Source organism: Eublepharis macularius, chromosome 3 (genome assembly GCF_028583425.1).
Source record: "Eublepharis macularius isolate TG4126 chromosome 3, MPM_Emac_v1.0, whole genome shotgun sequence".
Lineage (NCBI taxonomy): Eukaryota > Metazoa > Chordata > Lepidosauria > Squamata > Eublepharidae > Eublepharis > Eublepharis macularius.
In genome coordinates this window covers 184,468,692-184,488,235 of record NC_072792.1, presented here as the reverse complement: position 1 = coordinate 184,488,235, position 19,544 = coordinate 184,468,692, and the positions used below count along the sequence as shown (strand labels likewise).

The 19,544-nt window shown below is 46.1% G+C and overlaps 1 protein-coding gene across 1 annotated transcript; it reads right to left on the bottom strand.

Moving 5' to 3' along the window:
• Positions 1–16,935: 16,935 nt before the first annotated feature.
• On the bottom strand, positions 16,936–17,904 carry LOC129326355 (olfactory receptor 2AT4-like). The gene has a single exon (XM_054974510.1). The coding sequence runs from the start codon at positions 17,902–17,904 to the stop codon at positions 16,936–16,938; it is 969 nt and encodes a 322-aa protein (XP_054830485.1).
• Between the last annotated feature and the right edge of the window lie 1,640 nt (positions 17,905–19,544).

Below are 19,544 nucleotides of genomic sequence, written 5' to 3'. Positions count from 1 at the left end.
AAAGTTCTGAAAGATAAAAAGAAATCGGGACTGTCATTGCTGAATGGCTGGCTCTGGTACATCTACACCCACAGAATGAAGTGTGGGAAAAAGTACTGTGGGACAATCATTCTACATATACCTTTAGTGCCAATTAATCAACTAAGCCTTTAGAATAGCTATTTAACAACAACACACACCCTATGCCTTGTTGCCTGGGCCTTTCCTATTCCTCTGAGTTGCTTGAAACCTTTGCTTCACCCTTCCCTCTCTCATCTCCCTTGCTTTTGAGACTTAGATCCAAGCTACAAGTGATGCCTTACGCAGGTTGGACACTTGTCAGCTTCCCTCCAGTTTCGATGGGAAATGTAGGCGTCCTGGTTTTACAGTTTGGCTCTCCATTACAGCTGCAAGACCAGGATGCCTACATTTCCCATCAAAACTTGAGGGAAGCTGACAAGTGTCCAACTTGTGTAAGGTGTCACGTAGCTTGGCTCTGAAATTTCCTTGGGGTAGAGGCATGCCTTTCTGCTTCTACTCTGTAAGATGCCATGTACACTGAAGGCGAGCCATAAAAAACAGCAACAATTTCATACATTTGATGGTGCTGCAGGCGTCTGTTATCTTGCTCCATAAACCAGAACCAACGGGTTGAAATTAAATCAAAAGAGTTTTCTGCTAAACATTAGGAAGAACTTCCTGACAGTTAGAGCGGTCCCTCAGTGCAACAGGTTTCCTCGGGAGGTGGTGGGCTCTCCTTCTTTGGAGTTTTTTAAGCAGAGGCTAGACGGCCATCTGACAGCAGATGGGCAGAATGGGTTACATCAGTGCTTAAGTTCTCGTGGCCCCTTCTTACATGCCCAGGGTAAGGCTGATCTCCACCTTGGGGTCAGATAGCAATTTTCCCCAGGCCAGTTTGGCTAGGGATCCTGGAGGTCTTTTGCCATGGGGTAAGGGTCACTGGGCACACATGTGTGTGCGGGGTGGGTGGGTGGGTTGTGGATTTCCTGCATTGTGCAGGGGGTTGGACTAGATGACCTTGGAGGTACCATCCAACCCTATGATTCTATGATTCTAAGCCTATTGATCAGAATCCCGAATAGCAGTCCTGAAAGCAAGGGTCATGTAGGAATGTGTTCTCAATATAGCAGGGTGCCCAACACTGCCGCATGGAAAAAGGCTCAAGCCCGGCTTCTGCAGCAGATGGCTGATAACACCTGAGCCTTGGCTGTACCACCTCAGACTGTAGGTGATGGCTCACATGACGGCATGCATTAAAAAAAAGAAGCCTCCAACCACAGAAAAATAACATATCAGGCAGAAGTTCCCAGTTCATGTGTGCAGAGTTGTTGTTTCCCCCTCCCCTCCCCAATGGAGTATTCCCCCATGTAAGCCTTGTTGCCCTTAGTGGCAAGAGGCTGAGACTGTGCAAAATATTTTCTCCCCTCTATGTTCTTGCCACAACATGTCTACGCATCACCTATTGCTAAAAGGATTGTGGAATCTGCTGGTAATGGAGGACTGTGCCTCGTTTCTTTGCACAGAGCACACCAGTGCTTCAGAGGGGGCAGCTGAGCTATAAGGCTAGGGAGGTCCATTCCAGCGGCATTTTCTTCGTCTGCTCTGCCGCTCGCTATTCCATTGAATGTCACTCCTTCTCTTCCTGCTTCTTTTTCTAACCTTCATGAGGGCACGATGTGCTCTCTGCAATCACTACGCTGTCCTAGCTTTCCTATCAACATTTGGAGTTTCTTTGCAATAAAGAGTCCAGTAGCACCTTTAAGACTAACCAATTTTATTGTAGCATAAGCTTCCGTGATTCTCGAAAGCTTATGCTACAATAAAATTGGTTAGTCTTAAAGGTGCTACTGGACTCTTTTTGATTTTGCTACTACAGACTAACACGGCTAACTCCTCTGGATCTTTGCAATAAAGGACTTCTGTTTGTTTCCTAAGGTCTGAAAACGAGTATCCTATAAAGGTGGTGGAAAGTGCTGTCAAGTCATGGCTGACTTATGGTAACCCCTGTTGGGGTTTTCAAGGCAAGAGACTAACAGAGGTGGTTTGTCACTGCCTGTCTCTGCAAACCTGGTCTTCGTTGGGGGTCTCCCATCCAATTACAAACCAAGGAGGACCCTGCTTATCTTCCAAGGTCTGATGAAAGAGGGCTTGCCTGGGCTATGTTTAAACACTTTTTGACGTTATGTATTTTCCATTGGTTTCAAAGGCACTGGTGTAGACATAAGGATGTATAACCAAAACCAACCTTTCCTTGAACTTTGGAATTACATATACTTCCATAATTACTGTTTTAAGTCAGCACAATACAACAATAATATAATAATAACAATAACATTTGATTTATATACTGCCCTGCAGGATGATGTAACACCCACTCAGAGCAGTTTACAAAGTATGTTATTATTATCCCCACAACAAAACACCCTGTGAGGTGGGTGGGGCTGAGAGAGTTAGAAGCTGTGACTGACCCAAGGTCACCCAGCTGGCTTCCAGTGGAGGAGTGGGGAATCAAACCCGATCCTCCAGATTAGAGTCCCACACTCTTAACCACTACTCCAAACTGGCTCTCCGGCCAATTTTCTATGTATTGCTTTCCTTCTTTTCACATTAATTTAGTTTATCTAGAGTGTATGTTTCTTAGGACAGATGCTTTAGGCTGACTGTGAAGTTCTATGCATGGCTATTTAGTTATTTTTTAAAAAATCAAAAGAAGAAAGCATCTACTTACATATGTTTTAGGTGAATAATTTTGTAATTTCCTTCCACTTTAAGTATGTAGGACATGACTGCCTAAAGGGTTTCAACAGAGGAACAGAACGGATTATTACATTGACACATTAAGTGCCATTTCTCAGAGATCCCCCAAATAACCCCAGATTATGGAACAACTATAAGTTGTCCCACAGAGTTCTGAACTCAGCAAGCATACCTTTAATGATGATTAATTTCTGAAGGCAACGTCTACCAAGCGGTATTAGCTGCATGGAACTTCCATGCAGAGAAGCACCATGCCTCTGTGAGCCAAGCTACATGTGATGCCTGACACAGGTTGGACACTTGTCAGCTTCTCTCAAGTTTTGATGGGAAATGTAGGCGTCCTGGTTTTACAGCTTGGCTCCCCATTACAGCTGCAAGATCAGGATGCCTACATTTCCCATCAAAACTTGAGGGAAGCTGACTAGTGTCCAACCTGCGTCAGGCATCACTTGTAGCTTGGCTCTGATGAGTAGTAGTAAGAAATTAGGACCAAGCAAGAAGCAGAAATCATAAACTTCCTCCACTGCTTGTGTTCGCTGCCGGACTACTTTTGCAAATGGAATTCTTGGCGAGATGGCCATTTGTGTTTAATTCAACAACGGTGCTTATGAAGTCAAAACTGGCACGTGTTTTGGTGGAGAAAGCAGACCCTGATTAATTCAGCTGAGCGGGGCCACTGAATGCTGAGAAGCAGGGCTTCTTCTGCCACTCAGGGCCTCACGTGACGGCACGCATTTTAAAAAAAAAAGCTTCCAACCACAGACAACATAGTTCCCACTTGACAGCTGGTTTGGTGTCTATATCTAGAGTGGAAATGTGTGGATTCTGAATTTGTGGGAAATGCAGAAGGACCTCACTGCTACTTTCAGTAGGATACTTGAAAGAACGCATGGCCTGTACTCTAAGGTGCTCTTATGCCGATACAACGGACTTTGCGCCAGGAATGGAACTGGGGCAACTTTTGTCAATTCCCCCACCCTACTGCAACCCCTGCTCTACTTTCTGCTCGGTTCATAAGGGTCCGCTGCCTTCCACGAGCAGAATTTTGGGGGACTCTGTGCTACAGAACTGGGGAATCGGGAAAGTCCCATTCAGTGAGCTTCATGCCGTTTGCGATGCTTTGACCCAATCATAACTTTGTGAACAGTTTGGGAGACGAGTGCATTGAGGCAGAAGTAGCAGCAGGGTGGCACACTCAAACGAAACATTCCTTGCATTCTTTAATACAAAAAAAAGGTAGGGTAGCTAGGCAGTTTTCCTTCTCAGCCTGGGGGGACATTAAAGAGCAACAGTAGTAGTTTAATTCCCACAGTAGTCATTGTCTGAACTGTGCAGGATACATTTTGTAGTTCAAATTAATATTGGAATAGATTTCTGCTCTTTGAAAATATCCCCCAAGGTCTCATGTCTGTGAAGGGTTGTACCCTTTCTCTCCAGCCTGCATGGGGCGGGGAGAGCCTGTGTATGGATGAGCAGAGATGAGCAGAGATGAGGAGGGGCTGTTTTTCCTGCTCTGCTGCTTATGCACAAAAATACCCTGCAGTTTGTGCCAGTTGAACCCATGAAGCGGCTTTATACTAAATCAGACCATTGGTTTATGGAAGTCTGCATTGTCTTCGCTTAACTGGCAGCTACTCTCCAGGGTCTCAGGTGGAGGTCTTTCATATCACCTGATCCCTTTGACTAGAGATACTGGAGATTGAATCTGGAATCTTCTGCTCACAAAGCAGAGGCTCTGCCACTGAGCCGTTTTCCCACTTTGATTCTGATGAGAGAGGGACTACAGGTCTTAAGGATGGTGTGCACTAGGGGTGTGCAATTCGGGATTCCGATTCAGAACAAACACACGAAAAAATTCAGAAAAGATTTGGGATTTCTGAATTGGCCCCAGCATTGAGAAATACCAAATCAAAGCTGTGCATTGCCCAGTTCCAGCATGCATTTATGCACCTAAGTGGGCAATCTCATGGAGAACAATTTGGAAAGATTCGGGATTTCTGAATTGGCCCCAGCATTGCGAAATACCAAATCAGAGCTGTGCACTGCCAGGTTCCAGAATGCATTCATGCACCTAAGTGGGCAATCACATGGAGAACAATTTGGAAAGATTCGGGATTTCTGAATTGGCCCCAGCATTGCGAAATACCAAATCAGAGCGGTGCAGTGCCCAATTCCAGCATGCATTCATGCACCTAGGTGGGCAATAACAATTCATTTGAGACTGGATTTTTGTCAATGGGTTTGTAAACAATCAAGGTCCAGAGTTCCCCTAAGTCCCTACTGGGACTGCAGAAAGGGAAGCCTTGATCACTGCAGTGCAGGTCTCAAATTCAAAATGAAGTGGGGTTTAGGGAGATGGTATATAGGAAGCACAGGGGATAGGAAAGAGGTACAGGTGGATGCTGGTGGCAGAGAGATGACGCACAATAACAGTCCATGATAGCAAAAATTCACAACATCACAGCAAACTACAAGGAGATAAACACAATGACAGCATTTAAGTAACATTCTACATGCAAAGAACAGGATACAGAAAAAGGCAGAAATGCCTGGTTATAATTTATGACTACAACATATCAGCCAACATTGATTCGAGTCTGATGAGCCAGGCCAGTATTCCTGAGCAGGAAATGCACGGGGGAGCATGCAGAAGATCTAACAAGTTCATAAATCATAAATTCTGAGTAGTGTCACGAGCAAACCCCAGTCTTGAGAAGTACATTACCTCGTTCTGGGAAGTTTTGCTTGTTTTCAGCTGTCTTGGCACTATGACTTCTGTGTAAACGTATCTTGAAGAATTTATAGAACCTAATAGAGAAAAAAAAATGAAAAGCGCGACACAAGTTTCCATGTCTCTCCACCCTTTACCAGGGCTGCATTCAGCTGCTCGCACACCTTGTGATGGACATCCTGCCTGCAGTTATTAGACTTCTGAAATCCAATTGCCTTCAGGAGGGCAGAAGCGCAAAGGTGGCAAGTTCTCTTGTCATGGATGCTACTTCCTTAATATTGCATTGGGCCATATGCTGACAACTGGAGGGGCAGATTTTGCTTAGGGCCTTCCAGTGGCTGATCCGTGCCAAACACGGCATCTGAGAAGGATGAAACTGGATTCTCGAAAGCCTCAGAACATCCTGGAATAGGTTTCATCAAAGCCAGAGCATTTCCCCTACCACAGTCTCCATTGCCCCAAGATCCAGAGGAGTTAGCCGTGTTAGTCTGTAATTGCAAAATAGTAAAGAGTCCAGTAGCACCTTTAAGACTAACCAACTTTATTGTAACATAAGCTTTATTGTAGCATATCTCCGTCAGACGCATCTGACGAAGTGTGCTGTGGTTCTCGAAAGCTTATGCTGCAATAAAGTTGCATCTGATGAAGAGAGCTGTGGTTCTCGAAAGCTTATGCTACTTATGCTACAATAAAGCTGGTTAGTCTTAAAGGTGCTACATTGCCCCACGATTACTCCACCTACCCAACACTCTCTCCAATCCTTTTCGAGGCAAACTGTGCCCCTCCACTAGGTCCCTCCAGGATCCTCTGTGCCCCAAATTTTCTGTCTACACAGATTTCATGCCCTGACCTGACTAGCCCAGGTGAGCCCGCTCTCGACAGATCTCAGAAGCTAAGCAGAGTCGGCCTCGGTTAATAATCAAATGGGAGACCTCCGATGAAGACCAGGGCTGCAGAGGCGGGCAATGGCAAACCACCTCTGACAGTCCCGTGCCATGAAAACCCCACCAGGGGGATCACCATACGTCCGCTATGACCTGAGGGCACTACACACACACACAGATTTAGTGTTGATTGCCTCTTCCCTCTACGGATGGGCTGCAACTGGAAGAACATGGCAACCCAAAACCAAGTGCCGCCTTTCCGATTGTGTCTGAGGTGAAATTAAAAAACGAATTTTTGCAGAAGCTCTTCAAGGAAAAACACTGCTGAGATTTGGAAGAAAGCCAAAAGGAAATTTTTACAAGAAGGATAAACATTTCTCGTGCAGGTTGGACAGCTGATCCCACACTGAGCTTTCATATGATGCATTTCATCACCGTTTTCTTTCCCCAGTTCTCGGGAAGTGGCCATTCCTCTTCCCCCATGTCACCGGGGCTTTTTTCTTTAATCAGCAACTGAATATTGCTCTATCATCCCAACACTATAACAACCTGCATATGAAGTTCTGTGAATTCCCATCTTTAATTTTCAAAAAAAGGCAAGTCGCTAGCTGATTTTGTTGCAGAGAAATGCCTTTCCACTTCTGTCTTCACAATGAAGCAGGGTGGTGTAGTGGTTAGGGATCCCATCCCCCCCCCCAGTGGAGGCGGGGTATTCGCTGCTCCCAGCCTCGGCCTCCTCCCCTCCACCACTTGCCTGGCTGGCAATGGGCCCAGGAGGCAACAAACCTCCCAAGCAAGCGTGCAGCAGGTGATCAATTTATGATCAAACACACCCACACATATAGAAACCAATCATGCAATGCTCCCAGTGTTTTATCTAGAGCTCTAGTATTGTGTGATAAACTACAAATATTGCAGTAGATCCAGGACTGCAGTCACCCACTGCTCTTTGTTTATTGTTGCACTCTGAGGCTTGGTTGCCAATGTATAGGAGTGTGTTACATCACTCTGCAGTAAAGATAAAATGGCACTTTAACCTAAGAAAGTTCAGCTATATGAAAAGGTAGAAGGGTGAATGATGTAAGCCACTTTGAGTGCCCGTTTGGGAGAAGGGCAGGTATAAATGAACACACACACACACACACACACCCCTACACACAGGTTCTAAACTAGCTCTTTGTATGGTTGTTGTGGGTTTTCCGGGCTGTATTGCCGTGGTCTTGGCATTGTAGTTCCTGACGTTTCGCCAGCAGCTGTGGCTGGCATCTTCAGAGGTATAGCACCAAAAGACAGAGATCTCTCAGTGTCACAGTGTGGAAAAGAAGAAAGTGAAGCCTCCCGCCATTAGCATTCCACACCCTGGGAAACTCTTACAGGATGACTCAGCTCAACCCCACCCCTCCTGAGTAGATACAAATGACCTGCCAACATCTTTTCCACACTGTGACACTGAGAGATCTCTGTCTTTTGGTGCTACACCTCTGAAGATGCCAGCCACAGCTGCTGGCGAAACGTCAGGAACTACAATGCCAAGACCACGGCAATACAGCCCGGAAAACCCACAACAACCATCGTTCTCCGGCCGTGAAAGCCTCCGACAATACATAGCTCTTTGTATGCTGTGATGGTTTTCTGCTAACAGGGGATTATTAATACAGAGGAAGTTCAAAAAAGTAATCTTTCCTAAAACTTCACAACAAAACATGCTTGTGGGGGAAAGGTTGCTTCTCCCTTTAGGGTGGCCTGCCTGGCATAGACTCTGTGGAATGAGGTCCTGGCAACTGTGAAGGGGGCCCCCTCAGCAATCTCAGGGAGATATCTCAAGGTTTGCTTGTTTGCCAGGGCTTTTGATGGGCCCCTGGGGTCAGGGGTGGTATTTTATTTCCTACAATTTGGCTACAATCTGTAACGTTTTCATTATCACTGTACTTGTAAACTGCTTTGAGCTCCATGGAAAGGCAAGGTAGAAATATTTGAATTTATAAATAAACAACAGAGTCTAGGAGAAGCAGAAGTCCTACAGTGACATCACATCTCCACGTAACTCCCTCCTCTCTCCTAGTGCCCTCCCCAAGCACTAGGCTTACCACCCACCCCTGCCGGCTCCCCCCACCCCACACAGACAGCAAGAGACAATCTGCGGCAACATAATTTCCAGTTGCTTCAGTTGCAACAATCTAGAAATTTCCCCCATCTCTATGGTCCTTACCATGGAGAGTAGGGGATTTCCTAGAGGAGAGGGCATCACTTCCAGCATTGCCCAGAAGTGATGCCACCACAGCAGTGACACTCCCTCTCCCCACACTCCACCCCCCAAAAGGTACCAGCCCCCCACAAGCCAGAGTTGGCATCCCTTCCCCTCAGTGTTTGAGGCCCCTCCATGTTACACACCAGGGCTGAGGAGCAAGAGCAGCCAGGTGCCCAGCAGAGCCTCAGCGCCTCTCATGCCACACGCAAAGCCCAGAGCCCGCCAGGCCTCCCTCCAGCAAGACCTCCTTCCCCTCAGAGCCCCAACTGCCAGTCCCATTGAAGGCCCAGAGCATGGCTGTCACTCAATCATAAGCCCCGCCCCCTCCAAGCTCCTATTGGGTGGATCAAAATTCCGGCTGCCTAAACTGCCAATTGCCAACGGAAGCAGTCTCAGGTCCCACCCCCCCAGAGCTCCCATTGGGTGATTTAAAAATTCCAAGCACTCCACTGCTGCTCAGTCAGAATCGCCTCCTCCTCAGAGCTCCTATTGGGCACTGAATTCTGTCAGTCTTTTCAGAACCAGGCCTTGCTCCTCAGAGGTCAGCTGACCCTTAAATCATGCCAGCCTCAAGTTCTTGCCTGTTGAGTCTCTTTCCAGGGGACAGTTTATGCTCAAGCCACCAGAGCTCTACTTAAGTCCCACCCCCCATGGTTCCAACCACCATTCAAGCCTTGCTCCATCACAGTTCCAGCCGTCATTCAAGGCAGCTGCCATTTTTCATTGGCCAGAAGCAAATCTCCCTCCTGCTGGAGGAACATAGGCAGCTTTGGGTCTGGGGTCCGGCTCTCCTCATCTTTTCTCGTAACCTCTGAACTGAGTCAGAAACTAGAGCAGCCCCCTCTTTCACGGCCTGAGTTCAGCTTTTCTTGAGCAATGTCTCTTCTGTAAATGGAGGGAATCAAAAAGTCAACCAAAAAACCCACCAAAAATAAATTAAAAAATAAATTTTAAAAAGCCAACCAAGGTGTCGGTTGAATGAATGAATGAATACATTTATTTGCGGTCAGAGACCATAACAATGACAATACATCCTTATCAATCAATAAAATGATTAAATCCAGCATTAAAATGTAAAGGACATAAAAAAAATACATTTAGCATTTAAAATCTTATCTTAAAATGTATATAGTTCTTTGGGAACCGCAGGAATTCTAAAATTTAAAACATTGACATTAAAATAGTTAAAATCGTAAAAAGAGTGGGAGACTATGTATGGCTATTCTTTTTATTATGGAATTTAACCAAATAGAGACAGAGTTTGGCTATTTGCCTGGAGATAGTTGGATTTTCATCAATTAGGAGCTTCTCCAGGCAGGCCTTATTTGCCTCTGCCATTGGTGTGTCTAAGAGTGGGGAAATAAACTTGCCCCTATAGACTTGATGGAAAGGACAATGAAAGAACATATGAACAAGTGGTTCCACTTCACCAATGGAGCAACGGCAGCGTCTATCCTCATATGGGATCTTTCTATATTTCACATCGGGCCAGGGTGAAAGCTGTTCTATAAGATGGGACATCCAAATGAGTGAGATATCTGGCCAGATATCTGGTGAGATATCTTTCGGTGTCTAAAGAAAGGAACTTGAAAGCTCAGATCCAGAAAATATTGTGGGTTTCTAAGGTGCTGCTGGACTCTCCTGTTCTACTGCAGACCAACATGACTACCCACTTAACCAAAGTTCATATCCTCATGCAGCCAAAAAATTTACTGGGTTACCTTAGCCCAGCCACGACCTCACAAGGTTGTTGTGAGGATAAAATGGGGAAGGGCGAGCCCTCCCTCAGCTCCCTGGAGAAAAGGTGGGAGAAAAAGATATAACAAAAAACAAGAGGAGAGGCATTCTTGGGAATATTGCCACTAACCAACAAGAGGGAAATCCCTTCACAAGAATAGCCAACCACAGATATTACAATTATAGCTGTAATCAATCAATCGTACATGATAGTGTATACGTGAAAACTGCAACAGTGCATGAAGAGCATAACATACTCAGTTCATAAAATTCAATACTTATTATCAGCATTCATAAGGTGCATTCATAGTCCGGCAGAAATATCAATGAGCAATAAGCTAATCAAGCCTTGTAAACCTTATACACTTTGTAAACATTATACACAAATCCCGCCTGCGGAGATTAAGGTGCTGCGTCTGTCACGTGGCCACAAAGTCCATGGCAATGTGTTGTCCAGTGTAGAACCAAAGTGGTGAATGAACTAAATGGTTTTTTCTTTCTTTTAACAGATCACCTATTCGTACGCCATTGTTTCAGGTTTGTGTCAGATTTCTGCTTGATCGTATAGACTTGCACGATGTAACTCACCTTGAGTCTCAGTGAGAAAGGCAGACTGTACCTAACTGAAATAAAAGTAAACATATGTGTTGCTGAGGAGCAGGTGAGGATGGTGCCCAAAATTAGCTTTTCAGGTGCCTCAGTGTGTGTCTACACAAATGACCCCTTTCAGGATGTTAGGCACAGGTAAACAACCTGCTATCCCCACCCCCCACCCCCATCCCGCTTTGTGGTCCTCTACAAAGCAAAGAAATGCTCAGTCTACATTCCAATCCCTCCAAATGGGGATGCTCAGGAGTGCAGCAACAATCGGAGAATCGCATTAATCGTTCGCAAAGTGAAGCTCAAAATCATACAGCAAAGACTCTATGTGGAACAAGAAATGCCAGATGTTCAAGCTGGATTCAGAAAAGGAAGAGGCACCACATTGCAAATTTACGATGGCTAATGGTACATAACAGGGAATCTCAGAAGAAAATCAGCCTGTGTTTTATAGATTACAGCAAAGCTTTTGACTTTGTAGATCATGAAAAGCTATGGAGAGTCTTAAAAGAAATGGGGGTGCCACAACATCTGATTGTTTTGATGCACAACTTGAACTCTGGACAAGAGGCTACTGTCAGGACAGAATATGGGGACACAGAATGGTTTCTAATTGGCAAGGGTGTCAGACAAGGATGCATATTATCTCCCTACCTGTTCAACCTCTATGCAGAGCATATCATAAGGAAAGATGGATTAGATCTAGGAGAAGGTGGAGTGAAAATTGATGGGAGGAACATTAATAATTTGAGATATGCAGATGACACCACATTACTAGCAGAAATGACTACTGATGAAGGTTAAAGGGGAAAGCGCCAAAGCAGGATTACAACTGAACATCAAGAAGACAAAAGTAATGACTACCGAGGAACTACACAATTTTAAAGTTGACAATGAGGAAATTGAAGTTGTTCAAGATTTTCTATTCCTTGGCTCAATCATCAACCAAAAGGGAGACTGCAATGACAACCAAATGGACAGCCAAAAAGACAAATAAGTGGGTACTAGATCACATCAAGCCTGAATTCTCCTTAGAAGCTAAAATGACAAGACTAAAGCTATTGTACTTTGGTCACATCATGAGAAGACAAGATTCTCTGGAAAAGTCAATAATGCTAGGAAAAGTGGAAGGCAGCAAGAAAAGAGGAAAACCCAAAATGAGATGGCTTGACTCAATAAAAGAAGCTGCGTCCTCCAGTTTGCAGGATCTGAGAAAGTCTGTTAAGGAATCAAACTGTGGGAATCACGGTCAGTAGAGGCTGTGATAGTTATGATCAGAAATGGGTTTAAAGGGAGTTAGACAAACTCATGTGCCTGGACCTCGATAGCCCAGGTGAGCCTGATCTCATCAGATCTCAGAAGCTAAGCAGGGTCAGCCTTGGTCAGTAATTGGATGGGAGACCTCCAGAGAAGACCCCACCAGGGGTTGCCATAAGTCAGCTATGACTTGAGGGCACTCTCTGCTTCCAGACAAACTCATGTAGAAAAGCTCAATCAATGGCTACTAGCCGTAGTGACTTAAGCATGCCTCCATCTCAAGATGCCCCCTCCCCAGCGCCCTGATCTGGGGTGGGGGAAGGAGGGCAGGATGGCCCGGCTGGGCATTGCCCCTTCCCCAGTGCCGCAATGAGAGGGACGGCGCAAGGCACCCTGATGGGCTCCTACAGCTGGCAGTGACTGCCACGGGCGAGGAGCATGTGAGGGGGGCAGTTCCACCTCATCCCACCCTGAGCCCATTTGTGGGGAGGGCAGGGTATAAATCAAACAAATAAATAAATAAATCTGCCAGCAGCCACCCGGATCAGGGACGCTGTGGGCAGGGAGCGCACAAGGGTGTGTGTGTGGCTCCACCTCCTCCACCCGGCAGCGACTCATTCAGGCCCCATTGGCCCATGGAGCTACTTCCCTCTTCTCCCACTAGGGGTGCACTAGCGCACCTGCGCTGTGGAATCCCAGTGAGTCGTCGGAAACCTGTTTACAGAATTATGTAGTAGGATATTGCCTTATTTTATCTCATATTGTCAATTGTGTTGCAAGTCCGCAGTTGTGGGTCTACTTTTGAATGGAAGTGTGGGATGTGACACTGTTTTCAATCACTCAGTGAAACGGGATGTTCATGTTTTAATTAACCAGAGAAACTTGCGTTTAAAAGCAGATTTCTCCCCCCCCCCCATCACAACATTGTTATTGGAGTAGTTCCATGTTTAAACAGAGTTGCCACTCTCACATCCAGCTTGAGGATATATCCTGTGTGAGCCTTGGAGAGATTTTCCTTCAAGAGCTGGGCATAGTACAGGGATGCTCAAAACCCCGTCCCCTGTTCCTCTGGTATTCCTCCAGCATGCGCTGGCTAATGTTTAAAATTAGAGCACTGCTTAAATCAGTGACTTGATCATGCATGTTTGGTCTTTATTTGCATTTATCTATGCGTTTTTATATTCACTTTGTATTTGTAGAGAGGAGAAGGACTACATATGGCACTCTTCAAATTATATTGTTGAATAAAATGTGCATATATGCCTGTCCGTCTGCTCTCTCTCACACTGAATTGGTTCTGCCCGTCTCTCACCAATCCACTCTCACCAATCCACATTAGATTTGTTGGTATTATTATTTTCCTTCAGGCTGTGAATTCTGCTCTACACGTGCAGCACAGCCTGGTGGATGAAAATTCTGGACGGAGGATCGAATGCACCAGTGTGCACTGTGGGTGGTGAATTCAACATCGCATCTTATTTCATTATTTATTTCCTTTATTTATTTACAGCCAGCCTTTCTTACTGAGACGCAAGGTGGACAATGATGTTTATCGAGGCAATCAGAACAGTATAAGACGTGCATTAAATGTTGTAATAAGATTGGATTACAAAGTTAGGAAAGAATGCTGTAAAAGGAACGCAACAGAAGAAATGCAAAAACTGAAACAACAGAAATTGGAAAACAATACAGTCAAACTCAGAAATCCAGAGGAGTTAGCCATGTTAATCTGTAGCAAAATAGTAAAGAGTCCATTAGCACTTTTAAGACTAACCAATTTTATTGTCGCATAAGCTTCCGAGAACCACAGCTCTCTTTGTTAGATGCATCCGAGTGGCCTCTTGAACATCCAAATGAAGGAGCTCTGGGTACCCTGTGGCTGCCGCTACGGCCCTGTTCCCCTTATGAAGATGCTGGCTGCTGTTGTACAGCAAAGAATTCGTTTATTTTGCAGGGAAAAAAACACCTTCATACAAATAGGAAACTCAACACAGCTTTGTTTGGTGTTCCTGCTTTCTGTTTGCGGGAGTTAAACATGGGCATAAAAACATGGGTTAAAAACACATGGGGACATCTCAAAATATGAACCTCCACCTACAGTCTGAAGTGGAACAGTTCGTTCTACCACCTCCTCGCCCTGCCAATGTATGCCTTCCCAGGAGATTGTCCAGATGGTCTCTTTTGGAGCCCTGTCCTACTCTGAAATGTCCGGTCCTGCTTCTGTTCTGTACAACCGGCTGAAGGGGCCGAAGAGGCTTGATTTCCTGGGCAGCCACAGGGTATCTGGAACTCCCTGCAGCCAGAAGGAGGGCCGACCAAGGGTGTTTTTGCATTCGGTCTTTTCAGTGTGTTCGTTACCTGTTTTGCATCCCATGTTTGTCTGCCTTTTACACTTCTGAGCTAGTCATGTGATGAAGCTCCGGGCTAGGTTAGGTTTTCCCCGCGGTATCTGGCTATGGACAAATGATGATTTTTTTTTTGCCTCAGCTGCCAACTCGATCTTAGTCCAGTATATGCATGTGCAAACAGCTCACCTCTCTCAATTCCTATCATAAATTGATTGCCAGAGCAGATTTAACCACACCCACCCTCATCAGCTCTCCTAATGCTTATTTCAACATTGTTTCCAAAAGGATGTTCAGTGGCAGCGCGTGGTGCAGTGCAGCATCCTCCGTCTGGCCTGGCCTGGCCTGAGGGTGGAAAGAAGGGCTCAGAGCATGAGGGAGGTGGGAAACTCCGTGGGTCTGTCTGTCCTGAATTCCCGAGGAACTGGGAATTGGAGAGAACTGGGGCAGCTGCGGAGGGGGTGTGCTAGGCTCTGGCTATGCACTGCACATGATGCTGACAAGCAGAACCAAAGCAGGCAGCAGCAAGCGGCAGCTCAGCTGTGTCCACCGCTCACATTGTCCACTTCCTTACCGGGCAAGCAGAGATGGGGAGGGCTCTTCCCCCCTGCCCCCTCAGCTCCCTGTCTGATTTTTTTTTAGTATTTCTGAAGGGCAGCATCCTTGCAGTGTTTTTAATTGATGCACAAAATACATTAAGCACTTTAAAACACGACTGTGGGCATTTAACAGTCCGCTGTGTTGAGTGGTTGAGCAAGTACACAAAGCAAGCAGAACAGCGGCTTCGTGGAGAAGGCAGCTTTCCCCACCACAAACCAAGATTATCTTCTTACCAGCCTGCAGTTCAGACCCGGCTAAATGGAGTGGCTCCCCCTCCCACATATACACGCACCCGTTTCAGTCCTGTAGCCTTCCCTGAATTTGCTTTCTTTTCTGATTGCAGAGTATAGTAAAAAAAGCAGGCGTGGGGAGGAAGTCGGAGATCATTCCATGAATCGAGCGGACAGTGGAGGTGAAAGCATGGATCGGTGTTAGTTTCACTGTAGCCGCTCTTGTGCTTGTCTTCCTTGCAAGTAAAAATGCTCAAGCTGTAACCATTTCACAACAAAACTTGGCGCTACCTTCAACGATTTGGGTTCGAAATGGAAGCACAGAGAGGGGGCGGGGTTTCTTAGCGTTACCACGAATGCTCAAAAAGTGACGTGTATTCAGCAGCCCAAAAACCTCGCAGCAGGACAAGTGCCTGATCCGGAGTATAAAATTCAGCAAAGAACGTGAGCCCGAATCGGGAGCGGAGAGTGTAAAAAGGGGCGGCGCAAAGCCGCTGCCAGGCCGTTCGGGGCGAAAGCTCAAACCCATCGGTTTTAAATGTGAATGTGAAAGGGGACGAAGCTAGTTACAGAGAGGAAAGATTCCCTTGCTTCCTGGGAAGATCTTCTTTGCGTGCATGCAATTCTTTGTGAAGTGCCAATTCTTTAAGAATCGACCCGTTTGGGGCCCAAATAGGCCCCAAGCAAAGAGCGGGAACATTCCCACAGCCAGCGTGATGATATAACTTCTGGAAGTGAAGTCATCATGCCCTGCCGGCAGTGCACCTGCTGCAGGCTTGCCCGGGAGGTATTTTGCCTCCAGGGCCCATTCCCTGAACTCCCCCCCCCCCGCCGCCAGCCTGGTGAGTGGTGGCAGGGGGGCAGAGGCTGGGAGCAGGGCATCCTCCACCCCCACTGGAGAACTGGCAGCTCTAACCATGCAACTGAACCATAGGGGACTGGCTGCCAGGTGGGCAGAAGGGAAAAGGTGAAGATGGGGGGGGCAGGGAAAGGTGGGTGAGGAGAGAAGGAAGCAGGAAAGGGGGGAGAGGATATGGTGGGGGAGGGGGAAATGAAATGCCCCCCCTTGAGGGTAAATTGAGTTATCCATGTAGACTTAGGGAGGGGGCATTTGGTTATTAGGTTATTTACTTTACTGCAAAATATGAAGAATGAAAGCTTAGAAGAAAGCCATACTGTGGTCGCTGGGGCTTAGTCCATCTCCGAAGCAAGAATCCAACAAAGGACATAAAAAGTTGAGGCAGGATTTAAAGGGGGGAGGGACACAGTATACAATATTTTTAAAATACATGGTGTAGAGCAAAAGAAAACCTGGAACAAAAGACCAGATATAAATACATTTCTAAAGGACCGCATTTATAAAACACTGTGGACAATTGCACACACCTTCACAAAATGACAGGGGTACAAAAAGGGTTTGTTCTAGGAAGCCACAGCACCCCCGCCCCAATGGAAAAGTACCTTTTGTGCAGTAGTAATTCCTAAACTCCTTAGTCAGTTAGGAGGGTGGTGTGATGTGCTCCTATTTCCGTAGAGCTGATTTTCTTCAAATTAAACAGTTCTTTTGCAAAACAGAGGGAATTCTGAGCAAGATGAACTTTTCCAGTGTGCTTTTGACTTCCTTGTTTCTCAGGGTATAAATAAGTGGGTTTAACAGTGGGGTTAAAATGGCGAAAGTTACAGTGCTCAAGACTTGGATATCAAGGGGCATGTTCGCCTGGTATGAGGCATAGGCCACGGTAATAGAGAAGTAGTACGTTCCAACCACAATCAGGTGAGAAGAGCAAGTGGAAAAGGCCTTACTACGTCCTTCTTTGGAACTGATCCTCAAGACCGAGAGAATGATGTGGATGTAGGATACAACCACGAGGATCAAAGGGGTGACGGAGATCGTCATAGCAATTGAAAACCCTACGAACTTCTGGAGATTTGAATCTGAATTGGAACACGCTGCCCGGACCACAGCCAGGTGGTCACAAAAGCAGTGGTAGACCAGAGTTCTTTCACCAAATCCTAAATTAGACGTTTCAATGATGACTGGGACAGGAACCAAGAAAGCCACTAGCCAAGAGCTGGCTGCCAGCTGGATATTCATTCTTTTTGTCATTTTGACCGGGTAATGCAAAGGGTTACAAATGGCTTCGTAACGGTCATAGGCCATGACGACAAGGAGGAAAGCTTCGGTCACAGTTAGGCTGTGGAAGCAATACATCTGCAGGAAGCAAGCCGGGGGAGAAATGGATTTTGCATCAACCAGAAACATGGCCAGCATTTTGGGAATGGTTGTCGTAGTGAACAGGATGTCTAGCACAGAGAGATTGGTTAGGAAGAAGTACATGGGCTTGTGGAGTTTTTCCTCCGCCACAATGACAGAGATGATTGCTAAATTGCCAATCAGTATTAGCAGGTAGAATGACAGAAACAAAACAAACAGCAGGTTGTGATAGTTATGCAGAGCGGGAAGTCCGGCCAGCAAAAACTCCTTTGCCAAAGTACTGCCGTTGCAGTTGGCCATGGTTTGTCAGCCAAGGATATCTGGAGGAGAGAAAAAAAACTGAGTTAGGATGCCAAGGAAGAATCGGTTGGGGCTGATACACACAGGGGGCCCATCCACTGAAAGGCTGTGCCGTGCATGTCAGTGACCTTACAGTAAAATCCTAAGCAGAGTTACTCCAGTCTAAGCCCATTGATTTGAATGGGTTTAGACTGGCATAACTCTGCTTAGAATTTCATTGTTAGCCTCAGGGAGAGATTAGCACAAAAAAACTATACATGTATAACCAATCTGAAGGAGTAGAAAAGAGCAAGAATCCAGTAGCACCTATAAGACTAACAAAATTTGTGGTAGATTATGAGCTTTCATGAATCACAGCTCACCGTCTACAGATGTAGTCACAGCTCACTTCTTCAGATACAGCTCGAATGTGAGTCCATCTGTCCTTATATCTTGGAGCATGGCGTGATGGCAGAAGCCGAATGACAATAGCCGGTGAATGACAATAGCAGGCGTGATTGGATAGGGTGGGGTATGCAGAGGGGTGGTGGGTGTGGAGAAATCAGCATTGGTAATGAGATAGGAAGCCTCGGTCTTGATTCAGTCCAGGTGGATGCATTGTCTCGAGCTTTGTTATCAGTTGCAATTCAGCCGTCTCTCTTTCTAATCTCCCTTTGAAATTCCCTACAGGAGGACTGCTGCTTTTAGCTCAGCAACTGAATTTCCTGAAAGGTTAAAATGTTCCCCCGCTGGTTTTTGAACGCTGTGGTTTCTGTTGTCAGACTTATGTCCATTGATTCTTTGTCGAAAGGACGGGCCAGTTTGCGCAATGTAGAGGGTGGAGGGGCATTGCTGACACGTGATGGCATAAATCACATTAGAGGATGAATTTGAGGGGACTGCAGCAATTCACCTCTTTTTTTGTTTTGCTTCTACGTGGCCACATGTTACATTCATGATGTAAAATTAGTAGCCTATGCATTGTTGAAGATTCTGGAGCTGCCTTGGAAAGAGAATGCAGGAGGGTATCATAACAGGAACTGCTAGGAACTTTTCTCAGACCTTCAGTGATTTCTCTCTACTGTTCTGTTCTTTCCTTTAGAGGCTACCTGCCCTTAGGATTGGGAGGGGAGGAACTTTGGCCAGTAATCTCTAAAAGAGAGTCATAAGAACATAAGAGAAGCCATGTTGGATCAGGCCAATGGCCCATCCAGTCCAACACTCTGTGTCACACAGTGGCCAAAAACCAGGTGTCCTCAGGAGGTCCCTCCCACTAGAAGCCCTCCCACTGATTGCCCCCCCCCAAACACCAAGAATACAGAGCCTCACTGTCCTAGACAGAGAGTTCCATCTAGACCTTGTGGCTAATAGCCACTGGTGGACCTCTGCTCCATTTGTTTCTCCAGTCCCCTCTTGAAGCTGTCTCTGCTTGAAGCCGCCACCACCTCCTGTGGCAGTGAGTTCCATGTGTTAATCACCCTTTGGGTGAAGAAGTACTTCCTTTTATCTGTTCTAACCCGACTGCTCAGCAATTTCAATGAGTGCCCACGAGTTCTTGTATTGTGAGAAAGGGAGAAAACTACTTCTTTCTCTACCTTCTCTATCCCATGCATAACCTTGTAAATCTCTATCATGTCACCCCTCAGTCGTCGTCTCTCCAA